Source organism: Molothrus aeneus, chromosome 5 (assembly GCF_037042795.1).
Source record: "Molothrus aeneus isolate 106 chromosome 5, BPBGC_Maene_1.0, whole genome shotgun sequence".
In the NCBI taxonomy this organism is placed as follows: domain Eukaryota; kingdom Metazoa; phylum Chordata; class Aves; order Passeriformes; family Icteridae; genus Molothrus; species Molothrus aeneus.
This window is the reverse complement of record NC_089650.1, coordinates 18,198,599-18,225,316: the sequence shown is the minus strand read 5'-3', so window position 1 is coordinate 18,225,316 and position 26,718 is coordinate 18,198,599. Positions and strand designations below refer to the sequence as shown.

The following is a 26,718-nucleotide window of genomic DNA, read 5'->3' as shown; positions in this document are numbered from 1 at the left end:
AAAGCATGAGGAACCAGACATTTGGCTGCTTTGAATCACAGCTTTTTTTGACCCAAGGTCTAGTGTGTACCTGCATGGAATTGCAGAGCAGGCATCACCCTCTTTGCATGCTCTCTTTTTGACTGTGATCAAAACATATGGTAAACACATGACAAGAAGAAGAGAAACCTTTAAAAGTAGACAACCCCCTCAAAACCCCAGCTGTCTTTTCTAGCCACCCCCAAAAAACAAACAGCAGCAACCATAAAAGGAAAGCTTTCTAGCTCTTACTCTCTTTCTTTTACCAAAAAGTCAATGTGAAAATGGAAATCAAGGCCATAAGCCAGGGGAAGAAATTGTTTAGGTCACAAGGGGTTTTAGGGAAGATTAAAGGTTGAAGCTGTCATATGGAAAATGCAAGTGGAATGTCATGGAGAGCTGTGAGACTGCAGGAGTCCCCCCCAGGGGGCCTGTAAACCCTGTCACTTGAATCACTTGATGTCAGGTGAAGAAGGCTAGGATGAAACTGTGACTACATTTCCATACTCATGTCTTGTGTGGTCAGCCTCCTTGGATGACTTCTCCCTCAAGCAACTCTTTGTCAGGTTTAAGACATGTTTGCCAAACCCAACCTGTGTGTCTGAAGAACTGCAGAGTTGAGGATGTCCCATGGACTGGTGTGTCCAACCCGGCATTATGTGGAAATATCAGAGTATGAAACAATGTAAAAGTAGCACCCTAAGCTTCTTACCTCCATATCCTGACCAAGGAAAATGGTCATGTTGTGATCATCCCAGAATCTTCCTCTAGGCTATGAAATATTCATGCAGGAAGAGCTATCTCAATGCAGGTGCTGGCCTGAGTCCTGGGCTATTGTGCAGAGTTGTGTCCCCTTAGCTTTAGATGATTATGATGCCTATATTTCAGATAATCATTGAGTAAGGAGAATTCACATTCTGGAAACTGCACTAATGAGTGACCTGCACCTAATTCAGAAACTTTAGTGTGATCACTTTTTTCTTCTTTTAAGTAAACTCAAGGTCCTTAACTTGAGTGTGTGTGTGTGTTGCTACAATGTAGTCATCTGAACTTGCATGAGGCGAACACCAGAACTAATTTGTGTTGATTCTAATCAGTTAGGTGTTGAAGCTCTTTGCTGGAGCTGAAGTTTAGCCCCGTGTCTGACCTGAGTGTCCTTCAGGTGACTGATAAGATGACAGGGATGAAGATGATAGAGAATTCAGATCCAAGCAGGCATGAGGAAAGGTCTTGTGGAAGACCCGTAAGAGAACAGATACAGTATATACAGTGCAGACCTTAGTGGAAGCAGGATTGGACCCTGAATAAGCAGGGGAGAGAAAAGCACCATATGTTGGAAGGGGATGAGTATTATGTAAATAACAGGGATAGAGACATTTTGTAAATGGGCAGGCCGATCTCATTATTTATCTACAATTAAATTAACTGTGGGGTCATATCATCCTATTAGACCTTGCAGATTAAACTCAGGCTGTCTCTTTTTGTTATTGTTTCTGGGGGAGTTTTGGAGCTTTCTTAATTTAGGTCAAAAAATGAGAGGCTTCCTCATAAGCATTTTAATTAACCAGCTGAAGAATTCTCTTGCCCCCAGAGACTTGAAGTACCAAATCCAGAGCTCAGACTGTAATATTTCAGCTCAGATTCTGTTTGTTCCCCCTTATTCAAGTCAAAAACACAGACAGCAAATCAACCCTCCTCCCCCCCCATTTGACTACTTGGAAAAAAAAAGTATCTTGAAAGTTTGATTTTTGACCTAAACGTGTTCTTTGCAGCAGCCCAGTACATGAAGACCAGAATGTATGAGCAAAGTCACCAAAACCTGCAGAGAAAAGCACTTTTGGCTGGCCCTTAGGCCTATGTACGCTTTATCCCCAGCGTCTTTCCTGCCTCCAGCCATCGGTGCAATAGGGTCATCCAATGTCTCATGGCTGAGTAAAATCCCAGAAAATCCTTTCACAGGGCTGCTTGGTGCACTGTCCCCCTGGGGAGAGGCTCTTGGTTGAAGGGTTGGGTTTCCACGGAGCATGCTGCTCCTCAGGGAGATGAGAAGCTCCTTTCTCATCCTTGGTGCCTCTTGCCCTCATCCATTGGGCTGTGGCACCCCTCCTCCAGCATGGTGACATGGCACCTGTGCCACCCATCATCCCAGCAGGTTTGTTCAAGGAGAGGAACCGCACAACTCCACGGAGGACATGAAGAGAAAGGCATCTCCAAAGCCCCCCCTGCCCCGTGTCCTGCTCTATGAGGAGCTGGCACAGATACTGCTCCTTTCCAGCTTGTGGGGTAGCAGCGAACTGTAAGGGGGCAGGACATTGAAGAGCAAGTATGGCTTTGGGAAGGGCAGCAGCTCCACGTGGTGGGGAGCAAAGGAGAGCGTGCTGGGCAGCCAGGCAGTTGTCAGCTGTCCTTGCAGCGGTGAGTAGTATCCCACGGCAGGATAGGAAGCAGAGAGCTTTCTTGGCATCAAGCTAGGAGCCTTTCAAGAATAAAAGCATAGTCTCAGGTGAATCAATATGGACTTCTACTTAGATGAAATTAACAATCAACCTTATTTGTTTCCCTGGTGATCAGTAATTAAGAAGAAAAGTTTAGAAAAACAGACTTCCTAAACCCCAGTGGTGTGTTGTCACCCAGGACACAAAGCAAAACACTCTTTTCTAGACTGAAAAAACTCCTGTCAGGGAAAGAGCCTGTGTGGCAGCCTAAAAAATAACAGTCCTGGACTGCTAAAGCATAGGTCAAGGTACTGGTCAGCCTAACCAAGGCTGGATGTTGTAAAGAGATTCTGTCTCTAAATGGACATGGCTTTGTGTCTGCAAATGTCTTAGGTCTTCCTCTCTAGGAAATTTCTGATTATAAAGACATTCTGAATCAAAGTATGATTTACAGGGAAGTGATTTAGAAGCAAAATGGGGAAGGACCCTACAAGAGACACCTCACAGAATATTAACGAAACAGGTTTAATTCTATGAAGAAATGTGTTATTTGATCAGTGGATTGATGGTGGGATTTTCTGTCATATTGCTTGTTTTGTCTTTTCCAGTGCTCCTTTTCTGGGATAGTCCCGTGGCACTACTGGTGAAGTGACTACCTGGTGAAGGATAGCTGGCTCTCCCTCACTGGCTTTGACACAAAGTGTCCAATACTCACTGTGATATCTGACTTGGGAGCAGGAATGAGATCAACTTCTGCTTCTGTCAGATACTGAAGGGCACCAAAGTTGCTGAACTTCTCATGTTTCCTCCACTTTGCTCGCTGATTCTGAAACCAGATCTGGATAAAGGCAAGAAAGAAAAGGTACAGAAATTAACAGAAGATGAAGGAAGAACTTCTCACAGCCAACTACTTTCCCTAAACTCTGAGCATCAGAAAACATTGACGTTCAGCTCAGCAGAACCAGGGGCTGAATCTAAAGTAAACCACTGGGTTTGACAGAGCACTTTTCACACTTTACATAGCATGTGGGAATTCTGGACCATGATACCTTGTTTTCTATTGTGGCTCACAGAAGAAACAGGATCACCCTGTTCAAGGAAAGACAGTATTGCAGGTTTCCCAGGGCTCTCTGGGGAGAGCAGATCCTTCTGTGAACAAAGCTGTGCAGTAGTCAATGCACACAGCATTCTGTTTTCCCTAGAAGGTGTGACATCTCATGACAGAGCTCTTCCACCCTGTTTCCAAGTGAATAGACTGAGAAAAGATCCACCTAGATGTTTTGCTGGGCTGCAATAAAAGTGTGTCACCAGTGGAGATGTAGTAAAAGGTTCTGCCTATGTTTAGCTTGTAGCATTTGGAAATTCACATAAGGGACCTAAGTGAAAGACCCAAGGGGATCACTCAGCAATCTGAGTATGCTGTCAGCTGTTTCATTTGCACTGGAAAGCAAACAACTAATTTTCTCTGGGGAGTTCCTTTCATCTGTCAGCTGATTTGACCAGTCTGCCTTCTGGCAGAAGCATAAATGCATTTATTGTGCAGCTGCAGTTGTGCATCTTGCTGCACTGCTGTGAAAAGTTGAAGCCCCCTTCAATTGTAGTTTGTAGCTTGCTAAGGGACTTGCTGTTTGAATGTAAGCAAGTGGTTCACATGAACACAAAGTGTTGGTTATTGAAGACAGGTGCTACTGGATGTAAATAGATATGTATTTTAAGCCAAATAATGAGCAGCTCAGTTATTTCTGCATCTCTCACCCAAGAAGTAATGGGAATGTCAGGAGCCCTTTGCTATATTGCTGATAGTTAGCTGCTATATTGCTGATAGCTAGAAGTACCTGGCGTTACTGAACGGACAGTTTTGTTTATCTGTGTTTGCATGTGTCTGGAAACTGCTTAGTCTGTATGAACTTTTCCATTCTCTTTCTACCATGCAGCAGTTATATGGTGAAACAGCAGCATTTAACACTCACAGTGTGATAGAGGGCAAAGGGGGCACTCCAGCCAACATTCAGTCTCTGAAGAGCTCCTTCTAAAATCTGCACATGGGATAAAGTTCTCACTTCATGGACTTACTTTATTTAACTAAAGGCAAAGATTTTAACACTTCTCAGACCAAACTGCTCTTTTTTCCCAACCAGCTCTCCAGCACCCTTACATCTAAAATGATTTCTCCATACGCAGCATGAGTCCTTTCAATTGTCTTTTAAACCTATTCCTCATGCTCTGTCTACATTTATCAACCAAATGCACAGAACCATAGACTACTCTTGGTTGGAATGCATCTTTTAAAGAAAATCTAGTTCCAACACTTCTGCTGTGGGCAGGGGCATATTTCACTAGACCAGGTTGCTCATAAGTCCCATTCAGCCTGACTTTGAACACTTTCAGTGATGGGACACCCACAATTTCTCTGGGCAATCTGTTCCAGTGTCTTGCCAATCTCACCACAAAGAATTTCTTTCTCATACACAAAGTAAATCTACCTTCTTTCAGTTTAAAACTGTCACTAATAATCTCACCATAAAAAAGATGAGTTTGGCAGTGTCTATTTTCATGAACCAGTGCTGATAAGCATTAAATATGTTATCTTTTCTTTAACTCTCCATTAACAAAATATGCACTTCTTTTCACAGTTTTTGCCAAAAACCAATGTTTGTCTGACAGGCCAGTCATTATCTGGTTGTCCTGTTTACCCTTTAAATACTGACCCATTAGATTTCTTCAAGACCCCTGGAATGGAATGTCTCTCATGCTCCAGAACTGATTAAATATCAACACTGATGACCTAAACTACATCTCAAGCAGCTTTTTCAGAACCACTGGAGGTAAGTTACTTAGATGTGTAGATTAAAAAATACCTGTCTGTAGCAGCTGCTGTTCAACATTATCCTTTTAGAAAGTGCTCCCTGACGTATTTCCAAGGATAGAGCAGAAATTATGACTGAACATCTTTGCCATTTATCCATTATCCTTGACAGTCCTACTGTTTCTACAAAGTAACAGATCAATATAATTGATTACTTTGGGCTTTTTTTTTGTTCTTAATCGACTTTTATTGAGTTTTTGATCTTTAATTTTTCTGACCAAAGCTTTGGCCTGCACCCTCCTGCTTTGCTAATTTATTTTTTATAATTTCTTGTTTCTCATGTTTACTTATACAGGATTCTTAACTTTTTATGTGTAACACATGCAGTTATACAGTTTCATCTATACCTTTAAGATGTTTCACAGCAATCATAACTTTTTTTTCTTGATTGGAGGAAACAAGATTTTTCACAGTTATGAAAGGTTTCATTTGGTTACCAAATGGTTGGTTGTTCACTTAATTTTTTTATAGTTAAGTTATATTTCTGAGGTGATTTAACTTACACAAAGCTTTGTGAAAACTATTTCAAAGTAGCAAAAGCATATGCAAATTCTCTGTGTGCTGTTTGATTTGTGTGACAAATGCAGTCAATTGAAACTATAACTTGTAACTTGAACCTAAGTTACTGCTAATTTTTAGTTCTGTGGCTGATTTCCCTTTATCAGCCAGAATGAGGTCAAAGACAGAATTTCCTGTGTCATGTATAACACTGTCTGAATTGGGAATTTGCAATCTGCACTTCATACATGAGGGACTTTTTACTTCTTTCATTTATATCTCAGGTTGATGTTTCCTGTAATAACTCATTTTTATTTTTCCCTATACAGATTATAAACAATTCTTTTTTAACAGAAAAATACCTTATTCTTTCATGTGATTCATTGTTCTGTGGAGAGCACTGACTGGCAGCTCAGCTTGTCTTTTATGCTGTTGGAAATGCATTGTTGAGTACTGATGGGCGTATTGTGGCAATGCAGGTCTAATTCTCCCTGTCACCTAACGATGAAGCAATATAATCATGGCTAGTCAATAGTCCCAGGCATGTCATAGTCAATAAACAGCTCTGTGTTGAACTTTGATTGTTAGAGAGGGACATATGCAAAGAAGTACACCAATGACTATAGATAGCATTGCAGCAAGTGCAGAAACTGCCTCAAGCAAAAATCATCACTACAGTGCCTGGTAGGCAACACAAATGCCAATACAGGGTGGTATGTATATTTTAATGTAGCAGATTTCCTATGCAGTTAGAATTTGGGGTCAATTTTAGCTCAGTCAGCAACATTATATTACAACTGGGGGAAACCAGATTAATTTCTGTGCACTGAAATTATGGCCAGGGCATTTATAGCCTGTCCTATCGAAATACAGAACACTAAGAAGCACTTCCATTTTGGCAACTATTTTCATGTGTTTTGAGACCCTGTGGAAGATGGATGTGGATGACAGTTTGTATTAGATGAATATTAACCTATAAATGGTTGATAAATGATCAATAAATATTTTCATAAATGGCTGCTCTGTCGCTACAGAGTCCAACAGGTTACTCATAACCATCTCTAACTCTTATTTGCTATGCATTTAGTATGCTTAGAGCTTCTGTTAACCCTTTGATTAATTCCACGTGGTTAGTCACAGCTGGGTGAAAAATACTTCTTTCCCTATTTGTAAAAAGAGATCAGTGACAGTGGCCCTGTCTGTAGGGTAAAAGAGAGGTCACGTATCTCATTAACATTGCCACCCAGGCATAAACTATTAAGAATGCCTTCCAAATAATGAATGAATTGCAGTGAATATAGCCTTTTGGAGACACACTGTACCTGAACTCTGGCTTCTGGGAGGTTTATCTTTGCTGCCAGTTGATTGCGAATATGAACATCCGGGTAGTGAGTCACTTGGAAAATTTTCTCCAGTTCCTGGAGCTGCTCAGTTGTGAATGTTGTCCGGATTCTTCGTTTCCCTTTCCTCTCAGCTGTGAAAAACAAGGAAAGATGTATTACTTTTTACAGGAAAAAGCTACAGGACCACAAGAAGATTCAGAGATGCAGCAATTTCTGTTAATTGCTCTGCAGTTGGGATGGCACCTACAACTCCTTCTAGACGTGTACTTATCATAGGTGACTGGCTCCTGGTATTCTCTAGCAGACAACATGAATGCACTCCTTTATCATGAAAGGAATGAGTCAAAAGTGTCCATTTGTACTGCTAATTCCAAGGATCCACTGCATGTCAACAGCTACAAACGCCTATGTATTTTAGCATACTAGCCCTGCAATGAATTTGTCACCAAAGTCCTTCAGTGTTGGACCAGCCATTGACCCCTGATTGGCTGCTATTCTCTTCCCATACCATTCTTAGAGCAGCAGGGATAGCCGGCAGTTTAACTCTGCTGTTGCAAAGAAAAGGTATTTTTCTGACTGTACCATTGTGGTGTGGGGACTTTCTAAACAAGCTTAACCTAGAGAACTTAAGAATAAGGCCTTAAAGCCCATGCAGAAGTTTAGGTGCTGTGAATTCCAATGCTCCATTGCTTCACCTGTTGTGGTGTGATCACAAAAAGTGCTTCCCTAAACACTCCTACAAGTGTTTTGAAAAGGCCCTCCTACACCAGCATATTTTATTTAGATCGTGAACTCTGTATAGCACTTCATGTAAGTTAGAATGAAGTCTCAGTAGCTCTGAAATGATGCTGAAGGTCTTGCAAGGAAGAGGAAGAAGCAGCTGCAGAATGTGGAGTTCAGCCTCATCCCAAAGCTGGAATCTTCTCTGATGCACAAATGGAGTGTCTTCCAGCTGACACTGAGTGACCAGCACAAAAAGCCATACCCCAAGCATTATGAACCACAGGGTTTTTTTCTATTGAGCTCAGAAAGCTGCATCTGATGGGTGCATAAAAATTCTAATATTATTTTACTGACTGTGATGAGCTTGCTACTCAATGACCTGAAGTAATTCTCAATGAAACCATGTTGTTATAAAAAATTGCTATTCTGCATGGCTGCTTGTGGTCTTCCACGGTCTGATGACAACTAACAATTCATACTATGTAACTAGAGGCATACTCTTTCTAATGGGAACAATTACCCACACAAGGTTAGCTTAGCCCCTCAAAGAGACTTGGTACCTTTCCCCTCTTTTGTTCAGCCGTTAGCATCCTTTGGAGGGCTAACACAGTGAAAAGGTAACTAAACACCTAGGCCAATATAAAGTGAGCCCTGTGCCAACCAGAAAATGACATTTTTCATTCTGTAATCAAAACCTCATTGTGGCTCTGTTGACACAGAAAATAAGCATTAAAATATTCTGTTCATCAGCTTGGTAGGAAGGAGCCTGGACACAATACCACTGTGAATATTTCATCTTTTCTAACCCTTTTGGGGACTTTGAAAGGAAACCAGTCATGCAGGAATAACTGAGGAGTGTCATTTATCATGACTGTCAATACTACCATGTCTCAGAAACAGCCTAATAAAGCTGATGTCCAACACAGTTAAATCTGTATCATTAGACTTTCCACCAGCCTATCAAAGTACTACTCATTAAACTGCAGCACTGGCTTCAGTCTCAGAAGAAAAATGTTATTTCCACTGAATCTTGCTGGCACTATGGGGGCAGAGATTTGAAATGAGAAATATTTGTGTGTGTTTATGCTGAAGGTATAAAGGGCACCTTCTCCTAAGAAGCTCTGATTACATTTACTTGAACCTTCTCAAAAGATTACTGCAAAGAGGGTTTATTGCTATATGCAAGAAAAGGGAAATATCAGTTCTGACAGTAGAAATATTAGGACACTACATCTCCTGTAGATAAGACAGTTCATAATGCTGTTTCTTGTTTGGAAGATTTTCACCTCCTATTTAATATTTGACTTACTATATTCTGGCCTGCTGGCACCTGAGAAATGTCCAGGACTAGAGAACATCACTTCAGAGAGACACGTGAGTTTCTGGTGTCTCATACCAGCTTCTTGGATATGAAAATGACCCTTATAACTTGGTGATGAACAAAAGACACTCCCTATCAGTCCACTCTAAACCCTCCACATTTTTCCTTCTGGAAAGGTGAACTGTATTATAGACAAGACTCTTATGTAAGGGGAGGATCTGCACAGTGCTGAGAAGTACCAATCCTACTGAAACCAAACTTTGCAAAGCTGAAACTTCATCACATTGAACAAAATACAGTTTGTATTTTGGGACTGAAGGACAAACTTTGATTTTGACGATATATGAAATTAAATTGCTAACAAAATAGACTCCTGTGAACTAATCAAGACTTTTGCCAGTAGGGAATATAGAAAACTGTATTTTTTCAATAAGTAATCAGTCATTCTATTTCTAATTTTTAAAAAAAACTATTAAGAAATGCAAAAAATCTGGGACTCTGTGTTAACATTTTCTCTTGTAAGATGAAACTTTCTCTGACTGTAGCTTTGATAGTTCCCTTTGCCTTGGGACCTCAGCTTAGAGATCCCATAGCAAACAACAGCATTCAGAATTACAGTCTAATAAAGAATGTGGGTGGAAGATGTAAGACTAGGAAGTGTTGGAAGTGTAACTTTGGCTTTTCAAATGTGGCTCTAGAGTCTCTGGGGAAATAAGACTCTGTATGAGTTTCCTGAGCTATTTTTTATGTAAAAGCTGGGGATATTCAAGTGTGCTTTTATGCTCCATGAAAGTCATTTGCAGGTTAGCTGGCTGTTGAAACCAAGCCTGAAAATACGAGACAGCTAAACGTGTCAGCATTTTCAGATGCTTAGAGATACAGCTGTCTGTACATTGCCTTACTGTTGACATTGGAAGGGCCAGATTCTCCACACTGATAAAGCAGGATAGCTCCTTTAAATTTGGTATCAGGCTCATTTGTTCTTTGCAGATCTGCTTTGTTATTAGGTCAGGCTTGAAGCAAGTTGGAACATATGAACTTTGGAGAAATAGAGATTCTTCTTGAAGGTGCGCAGTGGAAGGATGAGATCAATGACTGCAAGGTGCAGCAAGGGAAATTCTGGTTACATAATAGGTAAAAAAATGTTTTCATAATGAGGGTAGTCTGATGTGGGGGCCAGGAGAGGCTGTGAAGTTTCAGTCCTTGCATATGCTCTGAATTTGACTGGTCAAAAGCCTAAGCCAACTGATTTAAGCTGGCCCTTCTTAGATTTGGGGTTGGACAAGACAGTCTCCAGAGGCCTCTCACAACCTATTTTGTTATGTAATCTCTGACCTCCAAATAACCATATGAAGTAAAGGCCCCCATCATTCCTTCCCTAAAAATTAAGGGAGCTTAGGGCATTAAGGCCTTAAACTAAGCACAGCTCAAAGCATCTGATTTGCAATTGCTTATTACACAGCTTTAGCTTAGCATATTGCAGCTTATTTCCACTGTCCAGTATAACACAGTTTCAAGAAATCTGAGATATGAGCAAATCAATACTGATAACTACTTGTAAAAGTTTGTTAACATTTGCAGTTTTTAAAGTAAAAGCTACACAGCTGCAATAATGCTATACTTGGGGCAAATTTCTTCTGGACTACATTTTGTAGTAGGCAAATAGCCTGTGGTACACCTTGCACTCCTGTTTCTTAGTTGCATATCTGAACCAGTTAGAAAAATGCTGCCTCAGGGAGATCTCTGCAACTGCACCCCCCATTTACACTTACCCCAGTAGCAGCTAGGATTGTATCAAGCCTACTTTGGCCATACACTGGAGGGACAAGAAATTAAAAACACAGGAGAAGGGCTGGAAATCACTACTAGCACGTATTTGCCTTGAGGTAGGTAATCCAGGGAGATGAAAACTGGTAGGATCAGTTTATCTCGCTGCAATCCTCTTTGTCATTTCTGGACAGACAGCCTCTCACAGTATGCAACAGACAGATTCAAAGATTCTGCATCTTTCATAAGGCGAAAGCAGTTACATAAGCAAGTGGCTTTAGCTATATATCCTCAGAAATGTATTTTTCTCTGGGTAACAAAGTTGACTGTCTCATTTTTTTCTCAGAAAGAAACTCAGGTGTGTTGAAAAAGAGCCTCATTATGTCTGGTTAATTTCTCTTTCATCCTTTTTTGCCTTTTTCAGAGAAGTTCCTCTCTCTCTCTCTCTCTCTTCTTCGTAATTCAGATATGTGGCTCCTCCAGCCAGTTCCTTCTTGTGGCTTTTCTGAATATTGTTTTTGTGTGGTGAGATTCTGCTCACGGCAGACAGCCCCACAGCAAAAACCTACAGTTATTACAGAGTGCTGATGGCACCAGGACAAAACCTGCTTGTCTGTATAAAGGGATGTGCCCATGGCAGTCCCTCTCCTAGTTGAAGAGGTGGCTCATGGTTTTCAAAAGAGTTTGTGCTGCAATACTTAGGCATGAGTATTGCAGTGTGGCTAATCTTTATTAAAGTGGTTTTTCAGCCTAAGAAGGACTGGCATAGCCAGTGAGACTGATCCTAATTGGATGGGTACAATGTGCTCCAGATAGAGCCTCCTGCTAGTGAAACAGCATATAGCATCAAGCTGCTGCCTGTTCAGGCATTGCCAAAGTTAATTCAGAGAAGCACAATTCGAACTTTTAAAGTCTTGACCTCCTCCCTTCAGTCCAAAACTCCTTCATATAGAGTTGCTTCTACCCTAATGAGTACTGCACCCAATCACCTGACATCAAGACTGCAGAGATGTACAGACATCAAGGGGTGTGAGCCAAAAATACTAGGCTAGAAACCTGTTTAAGTAGGCTGTACAGTGGTGGTCAGGGGAGTTTCTTAAGTCTGCTTGTCAGAGGAGTTGGCAAGGAGTAGACAGCCTGTATGAAACCATTCATGTGGACAGCTTGTTGTGGAGGGTCGTGCTCACCATCAGCCTTGAGCCCCTGGTGAATTTAACCTTTCCTGTCTGCCAGAAAAGTAATGACAGTGTTTACAAATGCTGCTGCCTGAAATGATGGTATGCATAGCTCTGGCACAGCCAATGGTCAGCACAGGATCTGAAGGATGAAGCAAACCATCAGATCTGTACCTAGGCCAAAGGGCCAGCACCTTCATGTACTCCTTCAGGCCAATGTGGATTTGGGGCAGATGCATGTATAGGCTCCTCATGCAGCTAAATCTCAAGCTTGACACTTGATACATTCATTTCAGTGAAACTTTGCCATAGTCAAATCTCACCTTAAAAGCAGTGGCCAGCCTAAACCAATAATGGTTCTCACCAAAGAAAACAAGTTCCCCACCACTCTCTGGTCCAAAACCCTTGTAAGAAACCAGTCATTTGCAACAGGGAGAAACCTGAGTTTATTGCAGGTTGCACAGACAGCCTGCTTTTTTCTATATTCCTGCTCCTTGTGATTATTTGTACCTGCAAACATCTAGACACCAATCAGGAATGTTTATTTACATCCCTGCCTCTACTGTTTCTCCTTTAAGCATAAAAGGCTTGTTAAAAGAGTAGGTAAAAGACCTACCCTCAATTTCAAAGAACAGTAATAAACAGTATCATATCCCAGGGCTTTAATAAAAAGTTCTAGGACAATTTTGGAGAAGCCAATAAATACTCATTAAGGCCTTTGAAATAAACTAATCATGATGTGCCATCAGCTTTACAAGTGGTCACACTATACAGATTCGACTAGAAGGAACAAATTAACCTCTGGGTCCTGTGTAATGTACCCTTTGTATCCAAAATTCCCTGAGAAGAAGGGACTGCTTGAGGAAAGCATTGAATGTTAACATTTGCTTTAAATAAATAAAACTCAAAACCCAAAACCCATGAAGAAAGAACACAAAAGGAGTTTATGATAGTCCCCAGCTGCTGGCAGGTTTGCTTTATTCAATGCTTACTTGTACCAGTGAACGGAGTTTGAACGGTGAGAGTAAAAGATTCAGGTTTTCATTTAATATCATTATAAAGGGTGTCATTATAAACAGTCAATCTTCAAAAAGGGAGAAAACAAAGAATAAGCCTGCAACAATACCTCAAGTAAACCCACCAAAACAAAGTCAATGGTCGGGGGCATTTCCAAGTGTATATAGAGGAACACTGCACTTTAGAGACACAGGGCTGCAGGGACCATTTACACAGATAAACAAAAGGCTGGTAAGACAGCTAATGGCAGCCAAATTATATATATGGGCATTTCTTTTTATTTCCTCCTGCTTTTCCTTTTCATTTAAAATTGTTTCCTTTTGTTCCGCAGGACAATGAGATGCTTGTGCCCTTTCTCACAGTCCCATTGGTGTAGTCTGGGCAGCTGATATTTATCTGGGATTGTGATTGCACAGTGCTTCATTGTCTCTTGGGTGTTTCAGAAATGCATTAAGGTAAATCAGCATATTGGGGAAAAGACTGTTCCATGAGAGATAAACCATGCTGTTTCAAAGAGGTACAGGGATTTGACCATATTGTCCACAAATGAACAGTACAAGTGAATTTATGACTTCAGAGAAAACATAAACATTGAGCTAAGGATGTCTGCAACTGGCATCAGTACAGAGGGAACATGACTTATACTGGACTTCCTCCAGAACTGAGATTATCTCTATACTTTCTGTTGCCTTTATGAAAATTGCCACCAGAATTCATCAATATGCTTTGGGTATGATGGCATCACAGATGCTATCATAACAATAAAACAATTAGATTAATAAAAAGATCCCTGAGCTCACAGTCAGCAATGTGCAGAAGATTTTTCCTATGGAAATACTTGGTTGATGTTGACTCATTAGGGCAGCCTCCTCTACAGCAAATAATGAAGACATGAACTGCAGGAAATAACATGAACCTCTGAACCATATGTGGTTCACAGCCTGAAGCCCTCAGTTTCTGGTGGAATTAGGAGCCAGCTCTGTTTATTGAAGCATGATCTATGCAGACCTTGAATTACTGCCCAGAGAAGAAATCCCACAGGACCAGACATCCACCTGTGTCTGAAGGTGATGCTGCTACCTGGCTTCTCCAAGGCAGCAGCTGCTCCTTTGCTTGAGCAGAAGACTGGAACCATTATCTGTGTGCAATGCAGGGCACACTCAAACACTGCCTCTGGATGTAGTTACAGTGCACACCTGCCCAATGTATACAATCAAACCCAGCATGTGTAAAAGACTCATTGCAAAATGATTGTCTAGGAGGATCCAAACTAGGCTGGGATCTTGTACTTGGCAATCTCCACCAGGAGCTGCTGCAGGCAGGCAGGTCAGGCAGGCATGGGGCTATGTTATCCTCTCAGGCTCCAGTGCTCAACTCTTCTGGTCCATCAAGCTGAGTCCCAGGGAGGTTAGAGCAAAGAGAAGCAAAAGAAAGTGGGAGCTCAGGATTTGGGTGTTTACATAGACAGGTGCTGACAGGGTGACCAACAACCACAAGAGTTTGCCCTGCTTGCTCTGGTGATTTGAATACCACGGCAGCGATGCTGGTTGCACATGGCAAAGGGGCTGCAATGACTCATCTCACAGAAGCTGGCCCAAGCAGAGTCTGTACCTGCAGCTTCAAAGTAAGGCCTTCTTTCAAATTATGTCCTTCTAAAACAGATTTTATCAAAGCTGCTTTTCCTTCTAAAATGGGCTTTATCAATGCTGCTTTCCAAGAATCCAGGTTTTCTGAAAAGGCTCTGCTGAGCTTTCCATGCAGAAGGCCACAGGTGACAGCATACAGCATTCTGAATGAAGGCACCCAAATTCAAATAAGGGTTTAGCAAAACTAAATGCCAGTGTCAGCATGTCTCTAGCATATGAGGCCTCTTCTTTTTTTGCTTACAGAGCAGCCTCTAAGTTCAAAGTACAAGAGGCATTGCTTCCTGCAAGTGGTTTGTGATAAGGACATAAATCTATTTAGCTTAAATGACACTGCATTTCTAAACCGCTTAGTGGCAGAAGCCATTTTGTGGGGAAAAGAAAAAAATTAGGGAATTGTTACAGAGTTTCCTGGAAATATGCTCCAAATCCCATACTCAGGGTCACAGTTGGGGTGCTCTTGTTATCTCAGACCACAAGCCCATGAAGGAGGCTGTCATTGAAGCCTCCTCACCTTTCTCCTCCCATACAAAATAGCACCAAAGCCCAGCTCTCCTGCCTCCAAGGTGATTGTATAGCACACCTGATTTCTTCTATTCCATGACAACTAAACAGATGTGTGTGTCTAGACAGAGTCCAGGGCCCTTCCTCACAAACTATCAATAGATGTGCACTAAGAGAGAGAGGTGAGGGAATACCCCACTAAGGGTTTCTGATGTCTTTTCACATCAGAAAGGTCTCCTGCTGCTGAGGTTGGTGATGTTCCTCTGAGTGCTTACAGGCATTGCTGGTGTGGGTTTGAGGGAGGTCCTGGGGACACCTCCATGGATACACTATGGGCATTTGGGACTGCCAAGGTGCCTTGTCAGAGGGCCCGTAACTGACCTGTAGCTGCCATGCCAAAAGCAGGTCTGAAGCTGCCCACAGCTGACAGGTGCAAACAGAAGTTAATTTGCTACCAGCTGGACTACAGACTGCTTCCAGGGATGATGCAGTCCATCCTTCCTGCAGGTGTTGTTGCGGCTTTGTCTGAGAAAGGTGATACCTGCCACAGCCAGAAGCAGGTGAAAAAGAGCCGCCAGCTCTTCCCTGTAATGTCAAGTGGAAGAAGGAGGCTGAAACTTGAGATACAGGAAAGTATTTTAAACCCAGGCCTCCAGCTCTCTGCTAGGAATGACATAGTGTATGAACAGGATCCGAAACATCATTGTTTGCACACTAGAGGGAAAACGTCAATCCTGTGCTTTAGGATTCTCCCTCCTTCTCCAGCCAGCTTCTATCAAAGGCTCAGCAACTGCAGGAACCAGTAGCCTAGGAAATGGCAGATCATTAAACCTCTGCTTGGCTTCAAAACCTCACTGTGACCAGGGAACAGAGGGATTTTGTTTAAAATTCCTTTAAAATACACGCTGCCATTGAAGGGGGCTGCTCATGTTGGCTCTGTTTTGTGCAGATAATTGCATGCTTCCTCCCCTGCTTTACTTATGAGACTGGTATCCACCATGGTGCTAGTCAAGGAAGCTAAGTGCCAAGTCAGGATAGCCACCTCCCAGCTACGGTGTGATCTCCTCCTGGCTGGAGACTCCCTCATACAGAGAATATGTGAATATTCTACTTTTATACTCAGAGGCAACTCTTGAGAGCCAGATGCATACAGCCCTGGCTCTTCTATGAGGAGGCCACATGATTTAGCCCTGCTGTCATGAGCTGTGTGCAGCTTACAAGGCAGAGAAAAGCTAAAATTTCCAGTTATCTTACAAGGCTTCTTCCTGCATCAAGACTGATGGCTGTCTCGTGCAGGAGGAGGAGGTGACAGCAACTTGTCACAAGACTCATGTATACCATGGCAGCAGTGGCAGAAACAAGGATTTTCTTTCAAATGTATTTCACAGAAAGTGTTGCTTCTCCTGCCAGCTTGCAGAGTATGGAGCAAGGATGATGTGTGAATCTCAGAAAAGCCAGCTGAGTAACCCCGTATCTGCCCTCTTCAATGGACTTAAATGAAATGCCTTCTTTTCCCTGGAGTAAATAATAACAGACTGTGCAAAAACACCTTTCTGCTGCTGCTGCAAACCTGTTTTCTGGAGTGTAGTATGAATGTCTGTATTTACTTTTCCTCAAACACAAAGAACTTAGAGAAATTTCTGTCATATGCTGCTAATTAATTGCTGTCTGTCTCTTAGGAACTTGTCTTGTTCAGGTACCACATATCCTGCTTAGCCTGAAGTTTCTGTGCAACATATTGGAAAAGAATATTTTTATTGTCCAGTGCTTTGGCTAGGAGATAGACCACTATTTACCAATGCTCACAACTAATTAAATTAGCAGATTCACCAACATGGCCAGCATTGAAAATTGTGCCTGACCCATCCTGCCAGATCTATTGCCTGTCGCCAGTTTGCCTGTGTGCATGCTGATGACCTCTTCATCACCTCTACAGTGGGTCCAAGGTGTACAGAACACAGTGAGCTGACTCAGCTTATTCACCAGCCTCTCTCCCCGCATTGTGCAACGCACATTTTCAGGAAATGGGCGTTGCACAACCCTGGCACTGAGACTCAGAACGTGGCAACTCCTCACACCCCAAGCAGGAGGGCAATAAACACCCAAAACAGTGCCTACCACTAACATTGGTAGAGTTGGTAGGACTGAGCTGGAACTTTGGCTCAAATAGTGGCTTTTGATGGCAAGAATGAAGAACTGTCTCTGTGACTCATCCAAGAGCTATGACCAACTACTGTGACTCAGCCAATGGAAACACTTGTGCTGTCTGTTGCTTGGTATCACCATATACATAATTATAAGATAACAGCTGTGTTTTGGGGCATTGAAGGTGAAAGTCTGGATACAGAGGCACTCACCATGAAGGGGATGGTCCACTGGGAAACCACATTGCTGATCTTTCTCATGTTTTCTTTTGCCCTCCAGACGTTCACGTCCCGTGTCCTCACCCAGGAAGGACACTGGGTTGGCAGTAGGTCTTCTGCAGTGAGTTGCCTGCACTCTCCTTGCTTTGGCCATGGCTGTAGCACACGTGGTGGGAAGAAGCATTTTGGCTGAAGATAAGTCACAGTCAGACTGACTCTGGCTGCTGTAATCTGTGAAGGACACAGCACAAGACAGCTTTGAATAAAGCAGCCACCATTCAGTACACCTTCCAGTTTGTGTGAAAAAAGTGGTCTGGATATTGTACCATTCAAACCTGGTCGTATTTAAAATGGCCCTAATCCTTCTGTGCTGTACTTCAATGCCAAGATTACCCCATGTTGCAGACACAGGATCTTGGTGAATTTGACCCCCAAATCTTGCCTGTTTTCTGCTTCTTTCCACTTTAAAACTTTCAATTGTCCTTAAAAAGAGATTTTTAAAAAAGGACTATAAAAAATAAGGAGACATAACCAAAAGATCAAGAAATTTCAGCTTCCCTGTCAGTATCCAAATTAGTGGCTACTTTTTTGGAAGAACTTGGAAGCAAAGTGGATATTGAGCTGCTCTGAAAATCTGTCAACAAGATTGCCATGGAATTTGCTGGCTGCCAAATGCTTTTAAAAGTCTGCTCCTTTCTTAAATGTCCCTGTATGTACATCTACCCTATAGGAAAATGGGCCAATGAATAGGCTAAAAGTCAGTGTCTTCCCCAATTCAGGTTCCTCTGTCCTTGTTTCTCCATCTGGGCTGCCTGCTCCTCTGATTTAGGCATTGGACAGTTCTAAAGGCAGCCTCTGCCCAGGCTGTCAACATTTCCCCTCTGCCTTTGTGACAAGTGATGCTGGTGATATCTAGAAAGGTACTGACAGCCAGCTCATCTTTGTGAAATCACCTGCACGCTCTTGTTGACAGGACAAACAGTAGAAGTGTGTGTTGGCCTATTTTCACTAAGTGCAGCTGTAACATTAACTTAGATTTGAGCATGGACATTATAAACAAACTGCAGTAACCTCAGCAGCAACCAGTGATGTCATGTGGTAGGACACCTGACCCCAAGTGCTGAGGAAATTGGCCCCAGAAGCCACAATCTTTCTTCAGCCATGGTGTTGCCTTATTACCTCAATTGTGTACTAGAGGCACCACAAAGATCTTCCAGATGGCTTCTCTTCCCTCATGAATGTACTATGAGTTCTTACTCCTCCTTATGAACGTAAGCAGACCTTGCAAAGCCATGCACTGAAACATAACACGCTGGGAAGCCTCGAGGTTTACAGCAGTGGGTTGTCTGTGGCTGTCAGCATCCCAAGAGAGTTACACCAAATACCCCACTCCCCACCTCCCTTTTCTGTATTACAGCCTAGCCATAAACCCTGATGCTGAATGTTTGATGTGCTGCCTTTGATAACTGAAATCATGGCCCAGTTGTCTCTTCAGAGACAAGACATCTGTGTCTGTGCTACTTTAATGGCAAACCCAGAATTTGCTCTAGTTCTCCTCCCCACCTGGATTTTTGCTGGGAAAGCCAGAGTAAAAAGCAACACATAAACATAATGTACCCATTGTGGAATTTAGGTTTCATGGTTTGAATGGCCTGGGAGCAAATATGACAGTACAGGTTTGTCTGCTATTGTTGCCAAAGAACGTTAAACTCCTAATGCAATAGTGGACTGCACTCCTGAGCAATCTCCCACATCTGGACTCTGAAGTTTGCTGCACCTGTGGGTGGTCCTCTCTCCCTTCTCATATCTAAATGGCAGCAGGTGTGAACCACTACAGGCTGTACTTGAAGAGACTCCACTTTTTAATATACATTTTATGTGTGTATATATATATATATATATATATATATATATATATATATATATATATATATAGTTGTCATGTCTGGCATTGGCAAAATATCTAACTTTTTAGACTTGTTAGAGATTTATTTTCTCAAACAAACAAGTTCTATTTGAAAGCAGCATTGGAGCAATGATAATTGTAACATCTGGAGACAAAGTACCTAATTCTGATTCTGCCCTCACTAAGGGCTCACACAATAGGAGTTTTATAGAGGGTTGACACTTACATGAAGAAAACGAAGTTTTAAGAGCTCCAAAAATTAGCCAAAGCCTAATTTCAATAAAGAATAATTGTTCAAATGCTATCTAAAATATCACCCATCTGAGTAACCTTCTAAACAAAATTACATGTGTACAGTCATGTGGACCGTAAAAACCTGGCCTACCTCTGCATTTGTGCAAAATGGAACTAATTTTATTCCTTAAGTATCAATTAACTTTGAGTTTTCTGGAGAGAAAACAGGTGAGGTTTTGAATAATATTTGTGGGATAAAGGAGAAGGATAGACCTGGGAATAGTCACTAGCATGAGGCAGGGGTTAAATAACAGATGATCAGACGATATCAGTACTGGCATAGGTTCCTAGCCCAGGACTTCTATCTTGGTCTCCCAACCCTAAATTAAGGACTAGTTGCATTCCTTTGCTAGATATGATGCTGTGAAAATTCATATGTTACAAAAGTGATGATGCTTATATCCTACAGTAATGAAAAATGTGAGGGTACCTAAGCAAGGTGTTCTTATGGGGAGTGATTAAAACTTTTAAAGAATGACATAGCATTTCCTAAATTATAGAAGACTTTTCACATGTCTTTATTCTTTATTTACAACTTTCCTCCCCAGTATTTTTCCTGAGATGCTCACACACCCCAGTGATGAGCACAAGTTATGTACAAGCACGGACAGAGCAATTACCGACTGAAGTAGAAAGAAGAGGGAGGAAATGGAAGACAGTCCTAGGCAGATTGGAAAATGCCAATGTCTCTGAACTGGCGAAAAGGAGTGGGAGGATCTGTTGTTTGAGATCAAAGAAGTATGAACCTCAAAGTATGAGCCTCTGAATTAATCAAGGAGTTTTTCAGGAGGACAAGATTGAAGGCAGAGTTTAATAATACTGAGTTTACAGCACATAGCTGAGAGTTAGGAGCCCCAATCCTGTTTGCATTGCAACCTTCTCTGGTGTTTGTTGTTCTGACCAAGTAAAAAGCCTGCCTGAAGTCACTGCTCTTAAGGTCAGCTTGAATTTTTTTGGTACACATTCATGTGACTCCAGCAAGAGCTCTGAAAAGCAGCTATAAACTGACATGGGGCAAAACTTCCTCCAGAGAATCTAGTTTTCTTTTGGTTTTTTTTGCTCCCAGAGAAGCAATGACATTTCAGCCCAGCACAACATGAGATACTTGTTACTGTCATGCACAGAAATTACTTTGACTTGTTGCTCAAAATGGTCTTTTTTCTTGACTTGCAGTTGCATAGGAAAGGATGGACAATTTCAGGCAAGGTAGTAGGGTTTCACTTTGAAAGCAGAGGTTATTTCAGATGATCTAAGTTCCATTTAAGCCTTGTTGTGCAATCACTGGAGACAGACCTGAGAGGGCACAAGGTTTATGATTTTAGGGTCTTACTAAGGCTGTGAACAGGGAAAAGTCTAAATGGAAGCATATTTGTATTGTGGGTTTTTTTCTATTTCCTTTACATATTTTTCTTTCTTTCCTATTTTTTTGCTTTCCAGATTTATTGGTTTTCTTTGCAATAGGTGGGGTGAATTGGTCTTATTGGCCAGATGGTATCTGTTCAGTTAGATTCCTTCAGTTTGTTTCCTCTTTAGTGGTAAAGATGGGTGGAGTATTGCTAAAGGTGAACAATCACCATATTGACATTTGTGTGTGAAGTGGTGGTTGTATTCCTATTAATTTGCATATCCTTAACATGATGGAGCATAACACAGGCAGAATGATGAAATTACCATATCTGTTACTGCATTCACTATTAATTTCCCAGGTGTAACACTCATCCCAAGTTTTCCCTGACTTGATAAAGGATCTCCTGTTGGTGAAACCTCACTGGCAGAAAACAGGGGAGTAATGAACAATCAGTTCAGATGTAATTTCAAGTACATTAAAATCAGGTTCTCAGGAATTTCAGAACAATCTTTTTTTCTGAAATAGGTCTGATATTCTTCTGTGTTTTAAATGAAAGAGTTGGCACAAGGGAGGAGATCAGCACTCACTGGGTGTTTAATTGTGTTTCTTGCAAAGGCCATGGTTACCCTTTCTAAGCATTGTGACAAAACATTGAGAGGAAAAGCACAGATTGCATACTAAAATGGCTTCTTGTCCATTGTTTTTTTTTTAATTTGGTAAGAGTCTTTAAAGTATTTCAACAGCTTCAATAACTGAAGCTCCAGGTCCTCTAGCTGTTGTGTTTGTGCAGTGAACTCTGCTATGACTAACACTGCAACTGGAAAGCCAAATGCTTCAGAGAACGCTGCACACTCCTTATTCCAAGTCCCACTGGAATTACACTCACAAAAACATATGAACTCAGGAGTCAGGCCTAGAGATCTTCCCATACCACTCTGTGAGAGGCTTGCACTGTACATCGCAATGTCCTTTTTGTCAAAGACTCAGAATAATTTGTTAGAAGCAACTTCTAGAAGTCATCTGATCCAGCACCCATGAGTTTTCTTGGGATCTTGGTCTGCACCCCTCATTTAGAATCATAGGTTGGAAAAGACCTTTAAAATAATTGAGTCCAAACATTAGACCACCAAGTCCAACCATTTCTGACATTCTCCATCTTCTGCTCCCCTGGTCCTACTCATCTCCTCAGCTGATAACTAGATTTAGACTCCAGGACAAGTGTGATCTTGGTACTGAGATGTCGACATCAGATAGTAATTTCTGGCCTCAGTATTTACTTTACAGTAGCCTATGTGGTGCCATATGGATCTTCCTGTCTCACAAATGAATCATAGCTCTGGTCAGAAAAATTCCACAGAGGATTGTGGGGAATGTTCTTAAAACCTTAGTAAGATATAACTAACCCCTGACCTGTAGTACTTCCTTCTTTGCTGCTGCTGAACTGTTATGAGAGAGCAGCTGGATTTGTGTACCATCCTGGAATTTCCAGCAAGTTCCCTAGCTCATTTCAGTTCCCTGACCTTGGCCAGCACTGAGCCATACTAGATGTGGCTGATTATTTACACAATTTTTTTAATGACAGTGTAATATGGCATGAAGCTGAATGACTTATATGGAATACAACAATTATCCCAAGATGTACAGCCCAGGGTACTGCACTTCTGAAATAAATATAATTTATCTGAATAAATCACAGTTCTGCTCGGAAAGCAAAGGGTAATAAATTTAGGTACCACATTCTTAGGTAAGAAACAAATAGTGAGAAGGTTTTGTTTTCTTTTTTCTTTTTTTTTTTTAATTCCTTGATCAATTGCAAAAACAAAGTACAAAAACATTTTGGAAGATTTCTACAGCTTTCCTGTTCTCCCACTTCCAGCAACAATTAAATGAACCTTCATATATATATACTGTTTTCATTAGTTAATATTCTACCTTCCCTTAAGTTTATGAACCCAGCCTTGCTTTCTAGCAGGGGAGAGAAGAGTCACTATATTCTCCTGCCACAGCTACAGACTCTCTGGTGTGAAGGTGGTGAAGAAAAGCCAAAGGCAAGGCCTGATGGTTCTGCCTGCATTGCTTTCAAGATGGAAAACTGACTGTGTGCTCAGGTGGAGTGATGTGGGCTGAGGCTGCACTGGCAGGGCAGCAGTGCAGGAACCCACCACGTCCTGCACTTGTCAGACCCTCATACTTGCAGTGGCCAAGACACACTTAGCTGAGACACAGTGAAACTGGGCTTCAACATATTGACTGTCAAAAAGGTTTAATACAAAAAGGTCCTGTCTGTGTTCCCAGAGAACACTCTCATGTTGTTGAAATGCAGTTCTGTGGCCCATACTGTGAACAAGCACTGACTGAATTTTCAGTGGTGTTATTTGTCTCACTTTGGATCCAGTGGCACAAAGTGACTGCCACGGGCCCTCAGGAAAGGACTTTTGGCTCACAAAACCACACTGCCACAGCTCACAGCAGCATTTCTCCCCCTTCACAACCCTTGGCACATGGGCCCTACTCCACCAGCAGGAGCCTCAGCCACGTCGTTGTCCACCTCTACAAACTACCAAGGTCTTGCTTCTTACAGGACTGGTTGTCCAGTTCCAGTTGGCAAAAGCAGCTCAAGGAAACCTCCAAATGTTCCAGTCCTCCAATAGTACCAGTGGAAAAACAGGCAAGCAACATTTGCCAAAGCCTTCATCAACCTCATTTTGTCTTTGGAACAGCTTTTTCTTTGAGAAGATGACTTGGAGAGGTCCCCCCAAACCCCAGTTATCCTATGGTTCTGGGAAAAAGCAGCAAAATGCTCTCTTTCCCAAACACAAGTTTCCATGGAAAGTTACAGTTACCGGCACAAAGGCAGCAGTGGTACGTTCAGCCCCAGTGCTGTGAGGTGAGGCATACAGTGAGATGAGTTATCCCGTGTCACAGATGAACAAAAAGAAGTCCAAATCTTGTGCAAAGCATGACTAAGAGTCAGTGTTAGGGTACTTGAGTTCAACCCCAGTAACTCAAGTTACAGTAGTGAGTAGTTCCCCTCACCTTTAGGTCTTGTTGGCTTTCTATGTAAATAGGCAATGGTTTCTTGGACTGACAGGATTTGGAAAAAGACTCTCTCCCTTACTAAAGGGTGGCTCATCCAGTGTCCTGGGAAATGGAGTCCTGATCCATGAAAATATCGCTCTATATTATGAAAAATAAACTTTATTGAAAGAAGTTGAGTGACAGGTGAGTGAAAATTTTGTGCCAAAAGTACAGGTCATTTTTTGTTTAAGTGGATCTGCTTGTATCTATTTTTTATGGAAAATGCAGATTGAAAAAGATTAAAAAATATTTAATCCAGAAAATGCTGGATGTTGTTCTTTGTTTAATGAAAGAAGGAGACAATTTCTGTGGGGGTAAAAGTTCACTCAAGGCCAGAGTAACTAAATTGTGAAAACTGAAGTCAAAAAGTCTAATGCACTTGCTGGTTTGCTACGATCAAAGTCATACAAGTTTTTCTCCTAGATGTTTTCATTTACTTCATGAAAGAACTTAGTGTCCATGATGATAAAAAGAAATTATTAAACATATATGCTTTCTCTTTTCTTATTCCAGCAACTGGGTTCTAACACTCTGGTAGCTACCATTACCCTTACAGATAATTTCTCCTGCTTGAGGGTGAGTGGTCAAATTTATCAGAAAAGGATGCTGATATAAGATTTGGCTGTAATTCCAGACAATAGTCAACTCCTGGTATAAGTGAAACTCAAAAAATTTTGTTAAGTTGCAGCAGTCTTAGGCTCACTTCCTGAGTCTGAATACCTGTCCTTATGGCACACATTTATTTGTCTTTCCCCCCATACTAGATAACAAGAGTATGTTTTTTAAAAGGAAAGCTGCTGTATTTTTTACAATAAGCACTTCTCACTGAAGAGAGCTACCTGAAATAACTTTTCAGGTTGCATACTCACGTGTCCAATGACATCCAGGCTTTAAAATGTACCAAACCCCAGAGTTCAAGCTACTGCGAGGTTGAAAGCAAATTATTTTTAAAATATTATTTCCGCGTATATAATGAACGATTTGTACCTGATAAGGGAAATCCCAAATTCCTATAAAAGTTAAAGAATTAAAATTCTAGGTGACTGAACCTGACAGCCTTCGAGACCAAAAAGCAAGAAACATTTTCATTCACTTTTATGACTGGTACTTACCGAAGGCCACCGGTGACCCTGATTTTAGGGACGGAGGTCTCTCAGCGTAGCTGCTTCTGTTCCTGGTGTCACTGCTCGGGACAGTGCTGGCAGAAGGTTTCTTTAGGATTTCCTCAATGGAAAAGGACAGGCTGGGCTTCCTCTGTCCAGCAGACCCGCGGGGGTCCGTCATATTCCTGCCCCAGCGGCCGTGGGCCGCAGAGCGCTGCCGTGCTGCCCTGGGTGGCGGAGCAGGCCGCGGGACGCGCGGCTGGGATGGAGCCTGTCCCTCCCCACCCATGCCCGGGTCACCGCGGCAGCGCTGGGAGGAGAAAGAGGCCACCCGCGACTCAGCGCACACGCCTGCTCCTCGCTACCGATCGCCCCGGGACCAGCACCTGCGGGCTTACAAGTGAAGTGGGGGTTGAAAGTCTTCCCAACCCCACCCACTGCGGAGCATTCCCCCTGCTCCGTGTTTACGGAGCTCTGAACACTCTATGGCTATTCCAGGAGGAGGTGTGCTCCTTGCAGAACCAGGAGAAAAATGCCCTGGGAAGGGTTGCCTCTTGTTGGTAAATCCTGTTTGTGGGGTAGTTATCTTCCTTTTCTGCTTTCAGGCTGAAACCTGCAGAAAGCCCACTGGATTTGTACCATTATGGAGTTAAGAAAATAATTGGCAGGACAAAGACTTGACCCTCGGGCCATTTACTAGCAAGAAAGACAACCTGTAAACTTCTCTCACATACAAGGAGGTGTCACATATGAAAAGCTTCCTCACCAGCAGTTCCCAGGTTTTCCTTCAGCCATCCCTCCTAGCCTTCAGCTTTGGTTCAGATTCTCTTTTCTTCTATTGTGAAAACCCTTTGAACTTTCCAAGCAGGTGCTTTTCAACATCATCCCATCTTATCAGTCACAAGAGAAAAAGAGATGGCCCTTGCAACACGTGTAGGAACAGGAATTAGTGCCTTCTACCCCCCACCTATACTTGTAAAGAGAAGACATTATTTTCTTTCCATCCTGAGCTATGAGGCAAGCTAGCTTGATAATCATCCTACCAGTTGCTTAAGCCTCCCAATTAGGCATCCAGCACAGCGGGAGATTTCCCGGTTAATGAGGGCGAATACCTGTGATTCCTCTCCTGAGCCACTTCTATCTTCTTGTTAATTTTTATTTTGGGAAGAATGTGGTTAGATACAGTCCCGTTCCTTCTCTCTCCCTCCCCCCAGGGGCATTTCTTGCCTTCTTCTGGGATTGCCCCTCACCTTTTAAATTACTATGGTCGTTTCTCCCTTTCCTGCTGGTTCTTCTCTGTGCCTTCCTTATCAGGC

At 42.1% G+C, this 26,718-nt stretch overlaps 1 protein-coding gene across 1 annotated transcript; it reads right to left on the bottom strand.

Annotated features, from left to right (window-relative positions):
- Window positions 1-2,257: 2,257 nt before the first annotated feature.
- On the bottom strand, window positions 2,258-25,691 carry ISX (intestine specific homeobox). The gene is made up of 5 exons (XM_066549888.1): window positions 25,412-25,691; window positions 17,668-17,904; window positions 7,140-7,291; window positions 3,169-3,291; window positions 2,258-2,494 (listed from the first exon to the last, which is right to left on the bottom strand). The coding sequence occupies exons 1-5, from the start codon at window positions 25,689-25,691 to the stop codon at window positions 2,258-2,260; spliced, it is 1,029 nt and encodes a 342-aa protein (XP_066405985.1).
- Between the last annotated feature and the right edge of the window lie 1,027 nt (window positions 25,692-26,718).